The 18,657-nt window shown below is 39.6% G+C and overlaps 1 protein-coding gene across 2 annotated transcripts in view; it reads right to left on the reverse strand.

The window, feature by feature from the left end:
- EPB41L4A (erythrocyte membrane protein band 4.1 like 4A) overlaps positions 1–18,657 on the reverse strand; it is a 248,797-nt gene that overhangs the window by 109,622 nt on the left and 120,518 nt on the right. For both annotated transcript variants that reach the window (XM_021701451.1, XM_021701458.1), the window contains exons 3-4: positions 7,107–7,158; positions 140–218 (exon numbers count right to left, since the gene is read on the reverse strand). In XM_021701451.1, coding sequence (XP_021557126.1) covers positions 140–218; positions 7,107–7,158 — 131 coding nt within the window. The remainder of the gene's footprint in view (positions 1–139; positions 219–7,106; positions 7,159–18,657) is intronic.

Here is an 18,657-nt window from a genome sequence, read left to right on the forward strand (position 1 = left end):
CCTTAAATTTAACTCTCAGTGGGGATGCATTACAAAACAAGGTAGACACCCATCTGAATGTTTGACCCCAATTTGTATTAAATAAAGCCTTTTGTATATGCTATACATGTATTGTTCAAAAGCAAAGTCAATACTATACCTGGTTATTTCTTCTTTAAGCTTACATGGATCTTCAGCATAGAATTTAATACCAAAATACAAAGTATATGGAGGTCCAGCTAAAATAAGAAATAGAAATTAAATTTTATAAATTAATCAAAGTAGAAGTATAATATTATATAATTATTAAAAATTATGTTCACCAAAAATATCTGTAAACTACATATTGGATAAGGAGTTAATATCCAAAATATATGAGGAACTCTTACAACTCAATAGCATAAAACAACCCAATTTAAAAATGGGCAAAGGACTAGAATAGACATTTTTCCAAAGAAGACATATAAATGTCCAATGGACACATGAAAAGATACTCAACATCACTAATCATCAGGGAAATGCAAATCAAAACCATGAGATATCACCTGATACCTATAAGAATGGCTATTAGCAATAAGACAAAAGTGTTGGTGAAGATACGGACAAAGGGAACCCTTGTATACTGTTGCTAGGAATGTAAATTGGTTCAGTCATTATGGAAAACAGTATGGAAATCCTCAAAAAATTAAAAATAGAACTACCATACGATCCAGCAATCCCACTACTGGGTATTTATCCAAAGGAAATGAAATCAGGATCTCAAAGATATATCTACACTCCCATGTTCATTGCAGCATTAATCAGAATAGCCAAGATAGAGAAGCAACCCAAGTGTCCATCAGTGAATTAATGGAATGAATATACATACATTATATATATATGTATATATATATATATATATCTCACACACAATAGCATATTATTCAGCCATAAAAAAGAAGGAACTCTTCCCATTTGAAATGACACAGATGAACCTGAAGAACACTATGCAAAGTGAAATAAGTAGACCCATAAAAAAAACACATAGTGACTGATCTCACTTATATGTGGAATCTAAAATAGTCACATACATAGATGCAGAGAGTAGAATGGTGGTTTCCAGGAGAAGTAGGAGGGAGAAATGAGATGTTGGCCAAAGGTTACAAAGCGTCAGTTACGCACGATGAATGAGTTCTGAGGATCTAATGTAAAGCATGGTGACTATAGTTAATGATACTGTATTGTATATTTGAAATTTGCTAAGATAGATCTTAAATCTTCTCACTCTCCACCTACACACACACACACACACACACACACACTCAACTATGTAGAGGTGATAGATAAATTATTTAACTTGACAGTGGTGATCTTTTCATACTGTATACATATATTGAAACATCAAGTTCTGCATCTTTAATTTATATGATTTTTATATTAAAGATATCTCAATAAAGTTTTTTGTTGTTGTTTTTAAAAGATTTATTTATTTGCGAGAGAGGGAGCTCATGGGGAGAGGAGGGGCAGAGGGAGAGGGAGAGAGAACCTCAAGCAGACTTCATGCTGAGTGTGGAGCCCAAAACAGGGCTTGATCTCATGAGCCCAAGATCACGACCTGAACCGAAACCAAGAGTCTGACACTTAACCACCTGTACCACTCAGGCACCCCCTCAATAAAGTTGTTTAAAAAATTATACTCACTAAGAACTTCTAAGCACACAAGAAAATATAAAATTAAAAACAGGATTGAAAATTTTATAACAACAGGACTTCAACTCTGCAGGTATCTATGTAGGTACAGGTCTATGTGCTTATAAACACAGGAAAAAAGAGAAGATCAAATATTTCAGAATGCTGCCAGTTCTTATCCCTAGTTAGTGAGGCTGTGCACAATTTTTATTTATTGATGATTTTCCCATTTTTCCCATTTTCTACAACATATATGTATTTTTTCACAATAAAGAAAAATTAATGATAAAACAAATGGTTTTTTAAAACCACTCACCTATTACTATTGCAAAAAGCATAAAAAATTTATCTGCAAAAAGCTGTTACCAAACAATTGATATAGTATCAAAACTTAAATGCTTAGCAACAGGAGGACCATTTGAGTCAACCACGGTACATACAAATGGCACCACGCCACTGTTTAAATGGGTAGAGGGAGAACTCTGCTCACTGCGAAAGATCACCAACCTAGTTCCGATGGCAGAGATATTATCCCTTCTGTGAAAAAGAAAGTTATCTATTAAAATACGTATTCCCCCCTAGAAAAATACACAAGAAATGACTAACACTGGCAAACTTTGGGAAGAAGAATTGGAAACCTTTTTTACCCCCCTCCCAGCTTTAATGAGGTATAATTGACAAATTACATTGTAATACATTTAAAGTATGCAATGTGATGATTTGGTATACTTATACATTATGAAAGGATTTCCCTTATCAAGTTAATTGACACATCCATCCTTCACATATTTACTTTGTGTGTGTGTGTGTGTGTGTGTGTGTGTGTGTATGTATGAGAACATTTAAATTCTACTCTTAGCAAATCTGGTAATTTTCTTTCCATATATATCTCTCACCTTTTTAAGAAAAAAAAAAATCAGTGAGGCTATGTGGTAGGATTATAGGCAATATTTGTTTAATTCCTAAACTTTTCTAAGAATGTGCTCTTGTATATTTAATAATATATTTCTTATCTCAGTCATTTACTACATACAGAAGAACGACACGCACAAATACCAAATATATATATGAAATAAAGCCTGGAATTGTACTTACATGGGGAAACCTAAAATATAATTAAACATTCATATTGTGCAAAAATACCCAAGGGGTGCCAACCACATCATACTCTTACTAGAAATATTTCTATTTCAGAGGGTATGAATCTAACCTATACTGCTTCCAAAACTTCTGACCAGTGTGGTAATTAGATCTTATATTAAACCTGTTTAAAATGGATTTCTTACCTGGTGTATTAATCAGTGGTCATAATTTCTAATTTTTTCTTCAACAAAAGCTCTCTCACACATACAAAAAAAAGATGTGAAGTATACACCTCAGTTAAAATATTTCCACTCACATATTGTGAGCCCAAGTCTCTGATAGTATGTAACTGACACAAAGTAACCCTCCTCTTTCATTTTTACGGAGTAAAAAAAATGACGAGTTCAGAAGTTGGGGAAAGCAAATTAAGTAGAACAGGTCATAAAGCCATAATGCATTTTTAATACACAAACTACGTTATTATTTATTGTTCTTATGACACACATACGCTATGTCTGTAGAACCCCAAAGCCTGTTCCTGGCATGCATAAAAGTGACAGCAGGGGGCGCCTGGGTGGCTCAGTTGGTTAAGCGACTGCCTTCGGCTCAGGTCATGATCCTGGAGTCCCTGGATCGAGTCCCGCATCGGGCTCCCCGCTCGGCGGGGAGTCTGCTTCTCCCTCTGACCCTCCTCCCTCTCATGCTCTCTGTCTCTCATTCTCTCTCTCTCAAATAAATAAATAAAATCTTAAAAAAAAAAAAAAAAAAAAGTGACAGCAGGGCCCTGAACCTCTCCCCTCATCTGTGCCTCTCTGGACAAGGCATTCCTTAAGCTAGAGCATTTTGAAGAACTGAGTTTCAAAGAACTTTGTTATAACTTCTTATCATTAGAGTTGATTCTATATGTTTGATTTCTATGGTTACTTAACCAGGGTGTTTATATTTCTGACAAATACACCTTTAGCCCTGAACATAGATGTCAGGGAGGCACAGACTATTAAATATTTAGAAGAGCCAGGAAGTCCACGGTCTGCTGATCCATCTCTGTCAATCAAGCTCTGTGTTGCTGAGCAGATGGGTCTGCCTGTGCCCGCAGGCCACGGGGGCTGGGATCTAGGGGCCAGGAGGAGCACAGATGCTGTGGAGACAGTGCACAAAGGGAAGAAGGCCTTGTCCAGATTCCAGAGTTGCTTTTATTCTCCACAACGTGACAGATTACACCCTATTGACCAAGCCTAACCATTTCAAATGTGTTTAGTGATGAGCATTAAGCAGGAGTTTGAAAAATACACAATTAAGAACACTCAGTTTGGGCAAATTTCCTTAAAGGACCTTTAGCCCAAATCAGCCCTCTAATTTCCCAATTGCACATAAAATGATTTGTGTTCTAAATATAATGCATCACTACCACTTGACTACATTTAATAATGTATAACAATATTTCATAAACATGCGATTTTGAACAACCACCTGGTTAACATAGAAAAGGCAGATGAATATCCAAGGAGGTAAGCAATTTGCTTAAGATCATGAAGTTGAGAACTAAGTTTGTTAATACCTAGAGTTCAGTACTTTCTGGCCATTATTCCACATAACATTTCAGGGAAAAGAATTATAATACCTTCCAAGTAAGCAAATACTTTCATCTACATCACTGTTTTATAGATCAATCTAAGGCTATGGAAATGGACATTCTGGAGCAAGGATATGTCTGATCAGATATTTTTTGGCTTCCTCTTCTAAGACTGACTATAAATAAATATCAGATGCTGATGAAGCACATTCCTAAATTATTATCTTGCATCCATGTCTTTCAACAGAATCTACCGTAAGTTAATATTGTTTCACTTTAGCAAAAATCTACAGAAGCCAAAAGCCAGAAATCCTCTAATATACCTTTTGTGAGGACGAATTTCAAGGCCTTTAATGATAGTAAGTCTTCCATGAGCTCAAGGAGAAATGAATCAAGACCCACCAATAAGAATTCTGGTGACTGGCAAATACTCCATCATTTTTACAGATATTCTTTCTGACTAATCTACTTGAGATGTGAGCGCCATTTTCCTTCAATGATTTGTATAATAATTATCAAATTATTTCATGAGATAAAATATAAACATTATGTTATCTTTATTTACATCATCTTCCTTCAATATTGGCATTTTATTCTTAGTGTACATCAAATTTTTGACAGGACATTTATTTAGGATTAAAGAGCAGTTTCATTATAGATGATATTTTTTTAAAGATTTTATTTATTTATTTGACAGAGAGAGACACAGAGAGAGAGGGAACACAAGCAGGAGGAGTGGGAGAGGAAGAAGTAGGCTTTCCGCGGAGCAGGGAGCCTGATGCGGGGCTTGAACCCAAGACCCTGGGATCATGACCTGAGCCGAAGGCAGACGCTTAACGACTGAGCCACCCAGGCACCCCAGATTATAGATATTTAAATATAATATTTCATACCATATAAAGAGATAAATATTTCAAATGTGCTTAGGACCACTAATAATACACCTTAAATAATTTATATTTTTCTTCATCACTTAGATAGAAATCTCAACTTTTTAAATAAAAGTCCTGTGAGTTTGTTTTAAAATAATCATTTCTGACATTTTTCTAACTTTTATACTGGTATTTTTTTAACTACTTTGTTCAAATGTATAAGACAGATACTGTATTTATTACTATACCTGAATTTTTGGGAAAAGTACAAATTTGTAAATCCTGAGGGATGAGACGTTTTAAATTGGAACTCCTACCATTTATATGTAGATACCTCACAGAAGTTACCTCCATTCATACCTAACTCCATGTATCCTCATCCCTCCCCCATTGGCCTTAAGTAGGCAGTTTGCTTACTCAGCAAGAGTACTAGGAATACAGAAGTACTAGAAGTCAGAAGACCAGGACTCTGGTCATCCCTCTGCTACCAACTAGCTTCTCACCCAGGGCAAGTCATGAACCCCTTATGAATTAGGACTTACTCCTGTGTAGGCTGACTAGGCAGAACTTGGTGATATCGAAGGTACATTTTTTGAGGGTTCTTTCTCACCCCCACAGGTTGGCCACAAGCCCGTTTCTGAAATCGTCACATAGTCTTATTCAGAAGGCTGGCCCCTTAACAGCTATGTTTATATAACCTTAAAGAAGCCAAGACATAGCTGAGTAGACTGAGGTGAGCCACTGACTCACACTGGGCTGGTCAGATGCATCCTCTGCATCCTCTGTAGAATGGGGGCCTCACGTTCAGAGGCCGCCAGTCAACCTCTGCTTGTGGCTAGAAGTTTCCCCACAGACATGGATAAACAGAGAGACACAAATGATGCTGACGTTCAGAGAAACAGTACTTGCTGAGCTCCTGATAGTTTTGCAGTTCCTAGTTTCCAGTTGCTTTCTGAGGCGCAGCTACATTCCTGCCCGTAGGGTTTGTGAAGCAACCAATTTTACCACGGGGAATAAGCCAATAAACATGTGAAGTACAGAGTCAGATGGGCGTAATAAAGGCCCAAAGAATCTACTACATCTTACTAGAAATAATTTTCACAGTAAAGCAAAATGGCTTAATGAGTACACAGTTTCACTTTGGGATGATGAAAAAATTTTGGACAGTGGTAACGGTTGCACAATGAATGTATTTAATGCCACTCAAAACTGGTTAACATGGTACATTTTGTGTTATATATTTTTACCATATTTTTAAAAAGATGATTTCAAAAAATTACTCTGTTGCATACTTAAGGATCGCAGGCGTGTGCATGCATGCATATACTTCTATAAGTGAAAACCTGGGTTATGGAAATTGAAGTTATAGAATATAACCTTAATTATACTCTCAGTTACCTAATAAGATTCTTATTTGTAAAACCAAAAATAGATGGGTCCTTTCTGAAGCCACAGAAATCTTTTAGGACACAAGGGCACTCCTTATTACTGACCCAGCAAATAATAGTGTGAATGACAAAACTACTCCTTAACACAAGAAACTCAAGCTCTTTAGAAGGTCAGATGTCTACCTTTTTTTTCAAATCAATGCCTCTCTGCCTTTTCTTTTTAAGGTAAAATTTTAAAGACAGGAAATTTTTTAAAATCACTGACAAGTCAAAGGCAGATATACTCCAAGCAAATTCAATATTAAGATCCACCACTTAGAGTCTTTATTAACTAAAATTAATCAGAGTTCAGAGGAAACGTCTGGCAATGCACACAACACCTATTTCCATATTCTTGGTACTTGAGTACCAGTACCCATTTCCATATTCTGGTACTTTAGTACTCATCCCTGTAGTACTAAAGGGTATTTCTGCGCCCAACTAATCATGGACGTTATATTATTTTCAAGGCACCCCGTAACAAAATTAACATTAAATACCTACTGTTGATCAGTTCTTTGTGTTCGGCAAGGGTTTTTGCAGGATCCAGCCAATACTGTGAGAGGAAAAAAAAAAAGGGTAAATTATAGAAGTTAGTTGTTTTTCATTGACCTTCACTTCAAGAATATTTGCAAAGTGTTATTTTAAATGACATTTAAATAATAATATCTAACTTATCACATATACACAGAAAATATATGTAAGAGCTTTCTGCAGCTAGAAGACTAGAAGAAAAACGATGTTGATATTCAGAAGCAGAGAACAGCAACCGTTGTTGTAGGTTCTTGGTGAAGTTCTCATACTGATTTTATAAGCTTATAAGCTGATGAGCAAGAAAATGATGGCTACATAGAATGCTCCCCACATCTCTTTCCAAAGTTCCCATCACAAGTGCCCTACAGTCATTTCTCCTCCTCCAATGTCCTCACCCTCTTCACTTCCTATCCTATCCCTTATAGGTAGCACTGCTAGACATTTAGAAGAAAGCAAATTAAATCAAATCCTCATTAAGTATCCAGGAAACGCAACTCGGCACAGTGGCTGAGGGTCAGAGTCCCAGAGCAGACCCAGCAGGATTCAGTCTTGGCTCTCCCCTCGTCATCACCATGGAACTTGGAACAAGTTTCTGGACTTCTCCAAACCTTCCTCATAGGCTTACTGTGCGGATTAATACATTAATTCCTACAAAGTCTTTAGAATAGTCCCCGTTCCATACTACATATGCAGCACATGCTAGTGATCATTATTATTAAAGTGTGAGGGTCATTCTTATTAAACATCTTTAGCCCATCAAAGGTACTTGCTTATGAATTCAAGTTAATCTCTAAGGAACAGAACTTCAGACAGTAATGGGAGAATTTTTGGTCCTGGGGAGATATCTTCCTTTACATCTTACCTTTGTGAAATAAAATCACACACACACACACACAAAAGGAACAATAATCCTTCAGCCCTGTTCCTCCATCTGGGAGAAATAAGGAAGCACAGAGAGGGAGCATCGGGGATTCCACTGAAGTACACAAGGATTCCTGTGCCTTGTGGGTCAAGAGCTGGAGATCCCAAGGGCCAAACTTACCAGTTTCCATTTTCACATATTCCTAAATGAAGAAGGGGCAATTCTCATAGTAGGGAGTAGGATCTGGCCCACCTTGAACCACTTTATTCCCAGCACCCTTGTGTTTGCTGTGGTGAAAACATTCACACTCCCCTGACACCTCCGGGTCAGGAATCAAAGGTCGAGGAAGAGTCCAAGAGAATCTTCCTGCCCAGTTCCCCTTTCCCTGCCCCTGCACTGAGGGCAGAATTACTTGCTCTGTTGTATAACAACAGCAGTGATTATACAGTGTAATTATAATACCTTACACAATCCCCTTACCACTTATTCCTAACTATGTAACGATTATTCACACTAAATGTACATCATAGTCATATTGTAAGATTTTGTTACATTACTGACCTCTCTCTGTATACATCATCTTTGCTCTTTGCCACTCATACAGCAATTTCCATTTCTCAACTTTTTAAAAAGGTCAAGTATCCGATATATATAAATGTAGCAACTTGTAATGTTCATTATTCTGGTTCTTATCATTTCTCATTTTTTAAAGGTGCAGAATCACTCACTTTTAAAATAAAGGTATTTGAAGCAGAGGCTGTAATCTGTGAAGTGCTTTCAGAGCCCACAGTGATTAAACATGTGGTTTTGGTGTGAAAATAATGGACCCTAGGGGGACACCTGGGTGGCTCAGTCGGTTAAGTGTCTGCCTTCGGCTCAGGTCATGATCCCAGGGTCCTGGGATCGAGTCCCACATCAGGCTCCTTGCTCATCTGCTCATCGGGGAGCCTGCTTCTCCCTCTGCCTGCCACTCCCCCTGCTTGTGCTCTCTCTCTCTCTGACAAATAAATAAAATCTTAAAAAATAAGTAAAAAAAATAATAATGGATCCTAGTGAAACACTAATTCATCCAAATAGAGGAAAATCAATCCAAATGTTAAGCTGTGTGCTGGACACAGAACAGACCCTTTCCCTTTAAGTATATAAAGCAATGGATGCTTCCGATGACATAGAAACAGGTGGATGGAATGTGTCTTGCCATTTATGTTCAGTAAAAAGGTCTGACTATTCCTGGATTTTTCCGAAGAGGATAAAACCAAGGAAAACACATACAAATAACCATAAACCCTTGCATCAGGTTTCTATTGCTGCCCCAGTTCTGTAGATCAGTTGGTTTCTTTGCTCCAAGGCTAAAAGCAAGGTGTCAGCCAGCTGAGGTTCGGGAGGGTTAGTGGCCATTAGAGGCTCTTCTAGAGGTCAAGGTACACATGGTATTAGGCCTTCGTTTCAGCCCTTACATCACACCTACACATGAAGCCTCACTAAGTGCTTGGGACAGGAAAGGAGGGTATGGTATAGGCCCCTGGTCTTACTACTTTCTGTCTAATCTCAGCTTGATACTAAAAAGAAACAGAAGTTGGAAGAGCGCTTCCTCCTCTCTCCTAACATCATCATCCCTAGAAAACAAACTTTATAGATTCTTTAAACCAATTCATTTTTTGTTTTGCTTTGCCTCCAGAATGTTTTTAAGTCATAAAACAAAACAAAACAAAACCAAAAAAAAACAGGGTAGGTGCCTGGGGGTCTCAGTCGGTTAAAGTGTCCCAAGTCTTGATCTCCACTCAGGTCTTGATTTCAGGGTCTTGAGTTCAAGCCCCATGTTGGTCCCCACACTGGGTGTGGAGCTTACTTAGGAAACAAATAAATAAACAAACACCAGGAGCTTTTAACTAAATGGAATAAAGATTGGTTAATGGGGGGAATTTCCCATTAATAATAATCTATGTAATTTTAAAATAGATCTCTTTCCTTGAGAGCAATCAGATTTGTGCATTGAAAAAGTGTAATAAAGATTCTGAGATGAGTTAGAAATTACAATTCTGCAGCCAAAAAGGGAATCAGGACAGTCAAAGGCTGTTCAATCAGCTCACTGCACATTAGATCTGCTAGGCGTCAATCTAGCGCTCACCGCGCACAAATCTCATTTGATCCAAATGGAAGCCAGGGGTTACAGAGGTCAGACAGTGATAAATGCCCCAGAACATAAATAATAAACATGAGCCACCAGGTTTCATAAGCTAACATCTTAAAATGTAAAACCTACTTACCCTCAACCAAGGGAAAGAAAGAACCTTGGAACCAAGCAGTCATACTATGATGGCCTTGTCACTGCTCATTATCAACAAGCAATCAAACACAGCACATATGTGGTCACCACGAAGCACAGCAGGCGGCTACCCCACAAAAAGTAAAAAAGGCATCAGAATTTTCCAGTGAACACAATACCCCAGTTTTTTTTTTCATTATTTATTATTGATTTATTTGAGAGAGAGAGAGAGCACGAGGGGAGGAGCAGATGGAGAAGCAGGCTCTCTGCTGAGCAGGGAGCATGATGCGGGACTCAATTCCGGGCCCAACCCAGGCCCTTGGGATCATGATCTGAGCCGAAGGCAGACATGTAACTGACTGAGCCACCCAGGCGTCCCAACACAATACCCCAGTTTTAAGGCCTACATCTAGAATGTATCTAGGCTCTAAATCTGGGGTATAATTCATTCAACATTTATGGAATACCCACTGTACAGGTTCTTTCTATATTGGGTCAGACCCTGTCCTGGGGCATGCAGGGGGGAAACCAAGACCCAGCCCTGAGGCACTCACAGCCTAGCAGGAGACACAGACACAGAATTACAACACAATATGCTAAATGAGAGAACAGTGTGTATGAGATGAATACGTATGAGATAATAAAATGATGGACTAAAAACATTAGCTCTGCAGGGTGAGTGCAGGAAGGCGTATCGCTGAACAGAAAAACGTCGAACAGCGGTTCATGACTTAAAAAACTTCTCCAAAATACAGAAACAGAGAATAGAGCCTTAAATTCTCATAAAGATGATGTCTATCAACTCAACAGCTCATAAAGCAAATGCATTTTTAAAATTTAAGAGCATTATTAAGTGACAACACAGAACGTAATACTCCAAGTCCTTTATAGCTGAGTACTACATTGGAATCTGTGTTGCCCAATAGCTAACAGACATCGGCTAAGAAATCATGTTCATAGAGGACTTCCAGAAAGAGAAAAGGTCCATTCAGTCTTTTCATCTGCCCTGGATGGGGCGAGAGGGAGCTGTGGAGAGCAGAGCCCCGCCCATTGTGGTGCTGGGCTACAGAATGGCTTTTCTGAATTACACTTTAGGAGGAAGCCATCTTGTCTACCTCAATGGTCACAAGAGAAACAGCCTGATCTCTCATTCTCTCTCAACATTTAAGCAGTTCATTCTCTAGAAAAGTCTCTCAATCACTTTTCCCCCTACCTTCCCCCAACCCTGCTATTTCAAACTTATATCCTGTAATTTGTATAACCGCACAAACTGGATTAGATCCTTCTTTGTAAGATGATAACAATTAGCCAAAATGGAGCCCACTCTCTCTTCCTGATTTCTACAGACAGCTTCCTAACACAGGAGAATGTGAACAGACTGCAACCCAACACCCAATCACTATGGAATCAAGACAGTAGCCCTCCTTGGCCCTGGCCCTTTGCCAGGGTGCAAGAGGCAAGCAGTTAGGTATCCTTACCTTTTCAGTCTTGTCAATCTTAATAACAGCACTTATGGAACCTGGGAAGAACTGACAGACAGACACAAGTTCCTTCTCACTCCCTGACAGTCTTGGCTAAATGCCCTGAGCGTCTTTCAGCCACCTTAGCTGATAATGTCTCAATTTCATCAATTTCCTAGGTAACAGGCTCGGAATTAGATTTTAAAACTCTAACACTGTCCAGTAAATCAATATCCTAACCTTCAAAAGATACATATTAAATTCACAGTGCAACCTTTCATTTGACAAATGTTCTTTTGGAGTGTCCTAGAGTTCTAACAGTACAATAAGCCCTACAAATTTTTAGAGAAAGCAAGGACAGCGTAAAGTAATAGAGGCTTTGCTGCATCTTATTTCACACTGGCTGTAATGTTGATTCTCCTTTGGAGAATTTAAGAATGCTACAATGATACTTAATAATGTTTCCTGGAGATCAAAAAAAGGCTTTAAAAGCACACATAGTTTTTGTCAGTACAAAAAAAGCCATCTCTTGATCTAAGGGAGTAGTATAAAAAGAGTTGACCATCCTGAGGGGACAACAGAACCACAAAGATCTCAAAAAAAAAAAAAAAATGACACTACAGTTCATTCCTAGGGAGTTATAGGACTCAACATAATTTGCACATATGTTCCAAGAAATCCAGGACTGCGGTGATAGTTATTTGTGTGTTTTCCAATGTCTCTGTAGACAGACCCCGTGACCTCTAAGCAACATTAACAGGACATGGTTTTAATCTGCTCCTTGGTATGAATCACAGAGGCTTTAGATTCTCAGGTAAAACCACCATAACAAAGCTAACACACAGCAGGAACAAAAACAAGGGCCTGTCACTGGACAATCTACATGGGGCTGGGGAGAGGGTAGGTTTTAACTGGGCTTCTTTTTTCAATTAAAGTAGACTCCAGTGTATCACTGTTGGATCATCTGGCTCTGCATGAAGTGTCACTGGTCCTCAGTTCTCAACCATGGACCCTGGCACCAATCTAAGAGTTATAGAAATAATGATTAAAAAAAAGAAAGAACAGTAGTAATAGCCAACAGTTATTAAATGCTTACCATGTGCCAAGCACCGAAGACTTTGCATGTATTTACTTATTTAATCCTCTTAATAACTCTATGAAGTAGGAAATACTATAATTGCCATTTCGCAAATAAGGAAACTGAAACACTGAGTATATAAACAAGTTGCCCAGAGGTACAGAACAGAAGATCCAAGGAACTGAACCCCCTTCCATGTTAACCTCAGGTCAAACCACTCTCTGGAGCATTGTCTAGATAGGTATAACCCTCAGTTTCAAGATTCTAACCCTCAACTACCCAACTCCTCTTTTCTCAGCTCACTCCCTCTACAATTCCAATCCCACCAGGACACAAAATTCAGTGATCCTACCAGCTTTTCACAGTCCCTCCTTCCCACCTCCACCCAGGTCCCCATTTCCCTCACGATCCATTGTAGTGTCACTTTCCATCTTCCTCATTTCTCTCTCACAATCTTCCCTCCAGAACAGCCACCGAAAAAACCCCACAACTCTCTGCCTTCTCCATGCCAGCACCTGACAGGCTGGTCAGAACTGGAGATTCAGATTGCACTACCATAAATGCACTTGTTTTAAATTCATCATCAATAACCCAAAGGGACTGAGAATCCTACCACATTTTATTCTTTCACTTACCTAGATAACTCCTTCCCACTTTCTCCCCCACTCTTCTCACTCTCGGTTGATGATCATGCTTATTTCACGGAGACTTGAAGCAACAGAAGACAATGTGCATGTCTTAGGACATCTACCCAACCTGCCTGCCTCTGGGGCAGCATCCTGTCTTCTATTACTATGGATGAGGGGTCCCTGCTCCAATAAATCCCATCCCTTCTCATCAACTCAGGAACACATTTCCAGCAACTTTCTGCTGTCTATCCAGGACAAAAGTTTCCCTTTCTATAAAATCATTCCTAGCACAATACATGCCTTTATTTCTCCTGTAATTAAAAACAAACAAATGAAAAACAATGTCTTTTTGACCCCTTTATCTGCCCATTTCATTTCTGCACTTTAAAATAAATCTCTGGGGGGAAAAGTTATTCTACACTATGTTTGCTCTTTCCCCTCTTGAACCCACTTTAGAACACACTCCACCACCTACTGCTAAATCTAGTGATGGATGCAGAGTCTTCACCCACTTTCTTCAAATGCATTGGTCATGTGGTTTCTAGGACATCTGTCCCTCTGGCTTCTCTTCTGACCTTACCTGTCACACACACCTTCACAATGTCCTTTGCTGGTTGCTCATTATCTCCGTAAGCAGGAGGAAGGCTAGATCACCCCAGGCTTACATCTTACATCAAGGCTCATGGTTTTAAATTCCATCTAAGTATTGACAACTCCCAATGCATAGCCAGACCACAACTGTCCTCTGAATCCAGCTGCCTACTTGACATCTCCACTTAAATGTCTACTAGAATCTCAAACTTTACATGTCCAGAAGGGAAATGATGACTCTACTCCCTCCTAGAAAAATCTGTTCTCCTACAGTCTCCTGCATCTCCAGGCATGATGCAACACTCTTCCATTGGCTCCGGTCAAAACCTCTTTAGCGGGCGCCTGGGTGGCTCAGTTGGTTAAGCGACTGCCTTCGGCTCAGGTCATGATCCTGGAGTCCCGGGATCGAGTCCCACGTCGGGCTCCCTGCTCAGCAGGGGAGTCTGCTTCTCTCTCTGACCCTCCCCCCTCTCATGCGCTCTCTCTCTCTATCTCATTCTCTCTCTCAAATAAATAAATAAAATCTTTAAAAAAAAAAAAAAAACCTCTTTAGCATCTCTTTGATCCATCTGCAAATCCTGTAGGCTCTATGTTGAAAATATAAACAGAATCAGGTAAATTCTCACCACTCCCAGATCCAAGCGGTCATTGCAGTTCACCTGGATTTCTTAACTCCTTTAATGGTATCCCTCCATCTGCCTGTGCATTGAAAGGAATTCTTTTAAAACATAGATCAGATCACTTTATGCTTCTGTTCAACATCCTCCAATGGTTTCTCTTCTCACTCAAAGTAAAACCCCAAGTCCTTACGATGAGATAAGGCCCCGCAGGATCTGGCCTCATTCCCTTCACTCTCCACTGTGTGTTTTTGGATGAGGCAGCAGGAAGGACCTTAAGGAGAGTGTGAATGAAAGCCTCCGGTCCCTCAAGGAGGCTGCTGGGAGGGCCTAAAGGAAAGCAGAGAGAAAGCTGTTGGAAGCAGGAAGAAAGAGACCTTACTCACTAAAGGCAGACAGTTTAGCAATGCTGTTGCCTGTGGCAACATGGAAAATAAAAGATGTCCCTAATGAGTTGGAGGATCCAGATAAGGAGATGTACAGGCAGACTGTTCAAAGTGCCGACTGGCTTCTTTTGCTGCTTCCAATGAAATCCAAGAGCAGAGAGATAAGATGAAAAGGAACTGTTAAATATAAAGAAGCCAGGACTTACTGGGTTTGAAAATAAAATTCTCTCCTCTCTCATCCCTAGATGTATCACAAGGCAAACAGTGCTACAATTAAGAAATGGCTTCTGGGCGAAGATTGAATCCAGAGCACAGCCAGGAAACCACAGATACAACTGTAAAGTTTTATTAAGTCCTCAAAAAGATCAAATATGATTCTTTCAAACTAGCAAGGTCCTCTAAGAATCTTAAGGGCACTGTTCCCCAAAAGCCTCACAAGAAATTTAAGGTATAGAAGAACTTATTTCAAAGAGGTTTATGGGTGTTGCCTTTGTCTAATAGAGTTGATTATAAATTGATTCATAAGAAATCCACAATGCTTTTTAAAAGAATTAAATCAGCTTGGGCTAAAAGGGCAGAGACACTACACACTGAAAAGAGGCCTTTGGACACCCAATCTTCATCAGGCAAAAGCAGGCTGAGGATACTACATAGCTTCTAACGCACACTACTTTTTATGGAAAGGGAAGGAAAACTCGAGAGAACAAAACCAAAAGCCCAGCCAAGCCAATTGTTACAGTGAACACTCCTAGGCAGTGAGGCCAAGATCTAATTAAAGAAATGGGTATGCATGCCTGGCTGGATCTCGGAACTGTTATGGATCAGTGACTGCTATGTGCCTGTTTCCCCCCATTCTAAATGGAAGTGTCTCTACCAGTTATCCTACCCTATATGTTGAATAGTAGTGAGGGAGGGGAGTGGATTTATCTTTCTTACCCCTTTAATTCACAGGTCTTCAGATCAAGAGGAACCATACTCAAGGGGTTGAACTGAAAGAACAGTACCAAAGAGTCTGATTTGATGAGAACATGGACCTCAAGTATGACCTCTAAGGTCATAATAAATGAGATTTGGGGAGACCTTGAGAGGACAGGTGCATTTTACATGTAGGAAGAATACAAATAACTCTTGGCCAGAAGACAGACTCCTGTTTTAAAACACTGTCTGCAAATTGGTTGACACTGTTGCCATCAAATGGTATAATCTCCTCTCTCTTCCTTTCCAATTTCCTAAAATGAAAATAAACAAAGTCTTAGGGGTGACAGATCCCATGAGTAAAGTGCTAAATCCTGTGAGTGGACTCTAAGAAATCAATTTTGGGCAGCTCAGGAGATATTCGTTCTTCTGTAGTCATTTTCATCTACATTTCAGATAAATGAAGTTGCTACCCACCCATTTCTAACGTCTGGACAAGTGAGGCATCACTGTTCAGATGATGGGATCATTTCATCTTGAAACAAAATCTTAAATCTGACATACTCTGAAACTGTAGTAATTAAAGTACATAGGGTTTGTTTAAAATCTATTCTAGTAACTGAACACAAACATAGCTTTAACTAACCAACGTTCTTTGGCCCAGAGGAGCCAAGCCAGGCCCAGGGGTTATGAAGTAAGTAGTATGTGGAGCCCATGCTCAGCGCACTACACGGCTGTGCCCAACTCCAGAGTGTCCAAATTACAGTGAGCACAGCTGCACACGGCGGCCTTGCCCCCTTCCTTCTGCACTTATAGTCTATTTCTCCCTAATAACCTCAAAAATCCTAAAGTCTCATGACTTTAAAAACCTAGGGACTCCTAAATGGGATGCTAGTCTCTCAGGAACCCTAACTATTCACCTGACATCTCTACGTGGATGTCCACTGGGCATCTTAAGCTTCCTCTACCCAAAATAAAACTATTGGATCCCTCCCCCCACCAAACAAAATAAAACAAAACACCCAGCTCCTTAATCAGACCCTATCTTCCCAGCTTGAAACTCCCAACAGAATGCCATCTATGTAGCCTACTCCAGGCGGCTGGGCTCTATATAATGTGAACCCTACCATTTCCACTTCATCACCCTCTTTCTTGCTACAATCTAGCATCAGTGGTCTTCTTTCAGTTCTGGAACACCTCATATTTGTCCCTGCCTCAGGGCCGCTGTCCAGCTGGCTCCTTCTGCCCGCCTTCTTGCCATTCAAGATGCTTTTTCTGACTACCCAACGGAAGTAGCCTCCTCATTCTGGCACATCATCTTCTCCAAAGCACCCATCGCTACCTGATATTTGTTTCTTGTTGTTTTAAAGATTTTATTTATTTATTTGAGACAGAGAGAAAGAGAGAGCAGGGGCAGCGAGGCTGGGGGAGGGGCAGAGGGAGAAGGAGAAGCAGGCTCCCCACTGAGCCGGGAGCTGGACATGGGGCTCGATCCCAGGACCCCAGGATCATGACCTGAGCTGAACGTAGATGCTTAATCTATTGAGCCACCCAGGTGCCCCACTACCTGATATTTGAACACATATGTATGGTCTGTATCTCCCCTGGAATATCAACCCCTTGAGATTGAGGATCTTGTCTCTTGCTGACCACTGCACCCTAGTTCCTGAAACACAGTGGTCACCCTGTAAATATTTGCTGCATGACTGAAATGGAGATGAGAAATAACAAATATTCTTCTTTCCTCACAGTTCTGAGTCAGGGATGCTGATGAGAATAAGGATATAACACTAAAGAATTTTAAACAAGAAATTCCCTCAATAAAAATCCTCTATAAAATACCCTACAAACTGATGCTTTTTTTTTTTTTTTTTTTTTGAGAGAGAGAGAGAGAGAGAGCACCTGAGCAGGAGGAAGGGCAAAGGGAGAGGAAAAGAGAGAGAGAATCTTAAGCAGACTCCACGCCCAGCATGGAGTCCAACATGGGGCTTGATCTCATGACCCTGAGATCATGACCTGAGCCAAAAATCAAGAGTCAGGTACTTAACGAAATGAGCCACCCGGGCACCCCCTATGCATATCTTACAAGAAAAAAAAATTAAGCTCCTATATATCATTAGCTTTTAAAGGGCCTATTTTTATTAACTCAAAAAAGCAACTTTCACAGCAAAATTCACAGTCCAAAGGGGAAAGTGGGTATGTCTTGCCTTCCGCCTGCCCCAAAAGCACCTGCCCAACTTTGAACAAGTCCTGGTGCACCTCTTTTACTTGACTCAGTCACACAAAAGACAGATAACCTAGCTACCCTAGCTTTGAGAGCATGCAATATATTTGAAACTTCGTAAAATTTAAGACAAAATAATATAAGAATAATACATAAAATACATTTTATCAAGTAGGCTACCGGCACATCCCAATCAAATCTTTATATATTCATGGAGAAAATCCTCTTAAGATTCAGAATAAAGTCAAATCAAGGTCAACTTATCACAGGTTAGTATCAAAACTCTAAATTAAAAAAAAACTAGCTTCCAATGATAATCAAGAAAATGTCTGAAACCATTAACTCTAAAACCACTGCTTTCATTAGCCAATCAATCAACTGTTGGAAATTCCATCCTGCATAGTTTATTTTGATTTAACCAGGGAGAAGAACAGTCTAACTTAATAAAATGTTCTTAGTAAAGAAATCAACAATATTCCCATCACACACTTAC

The sequence above is a fragment of the Neomonachus schauinslandi genome, chromosome 7, assembly GCF_002201575.2.
Source record: "Neomonachus schauinslandi chromosome 7, ASM220157v2, whole genome shotgun sequence".
Lineage (NCBI taxonomy): Eukaryota > Metazoa > Chordata > Mammalia > Carnivora > Phocidae > Neomonachus > Neomonachus schauinslandi.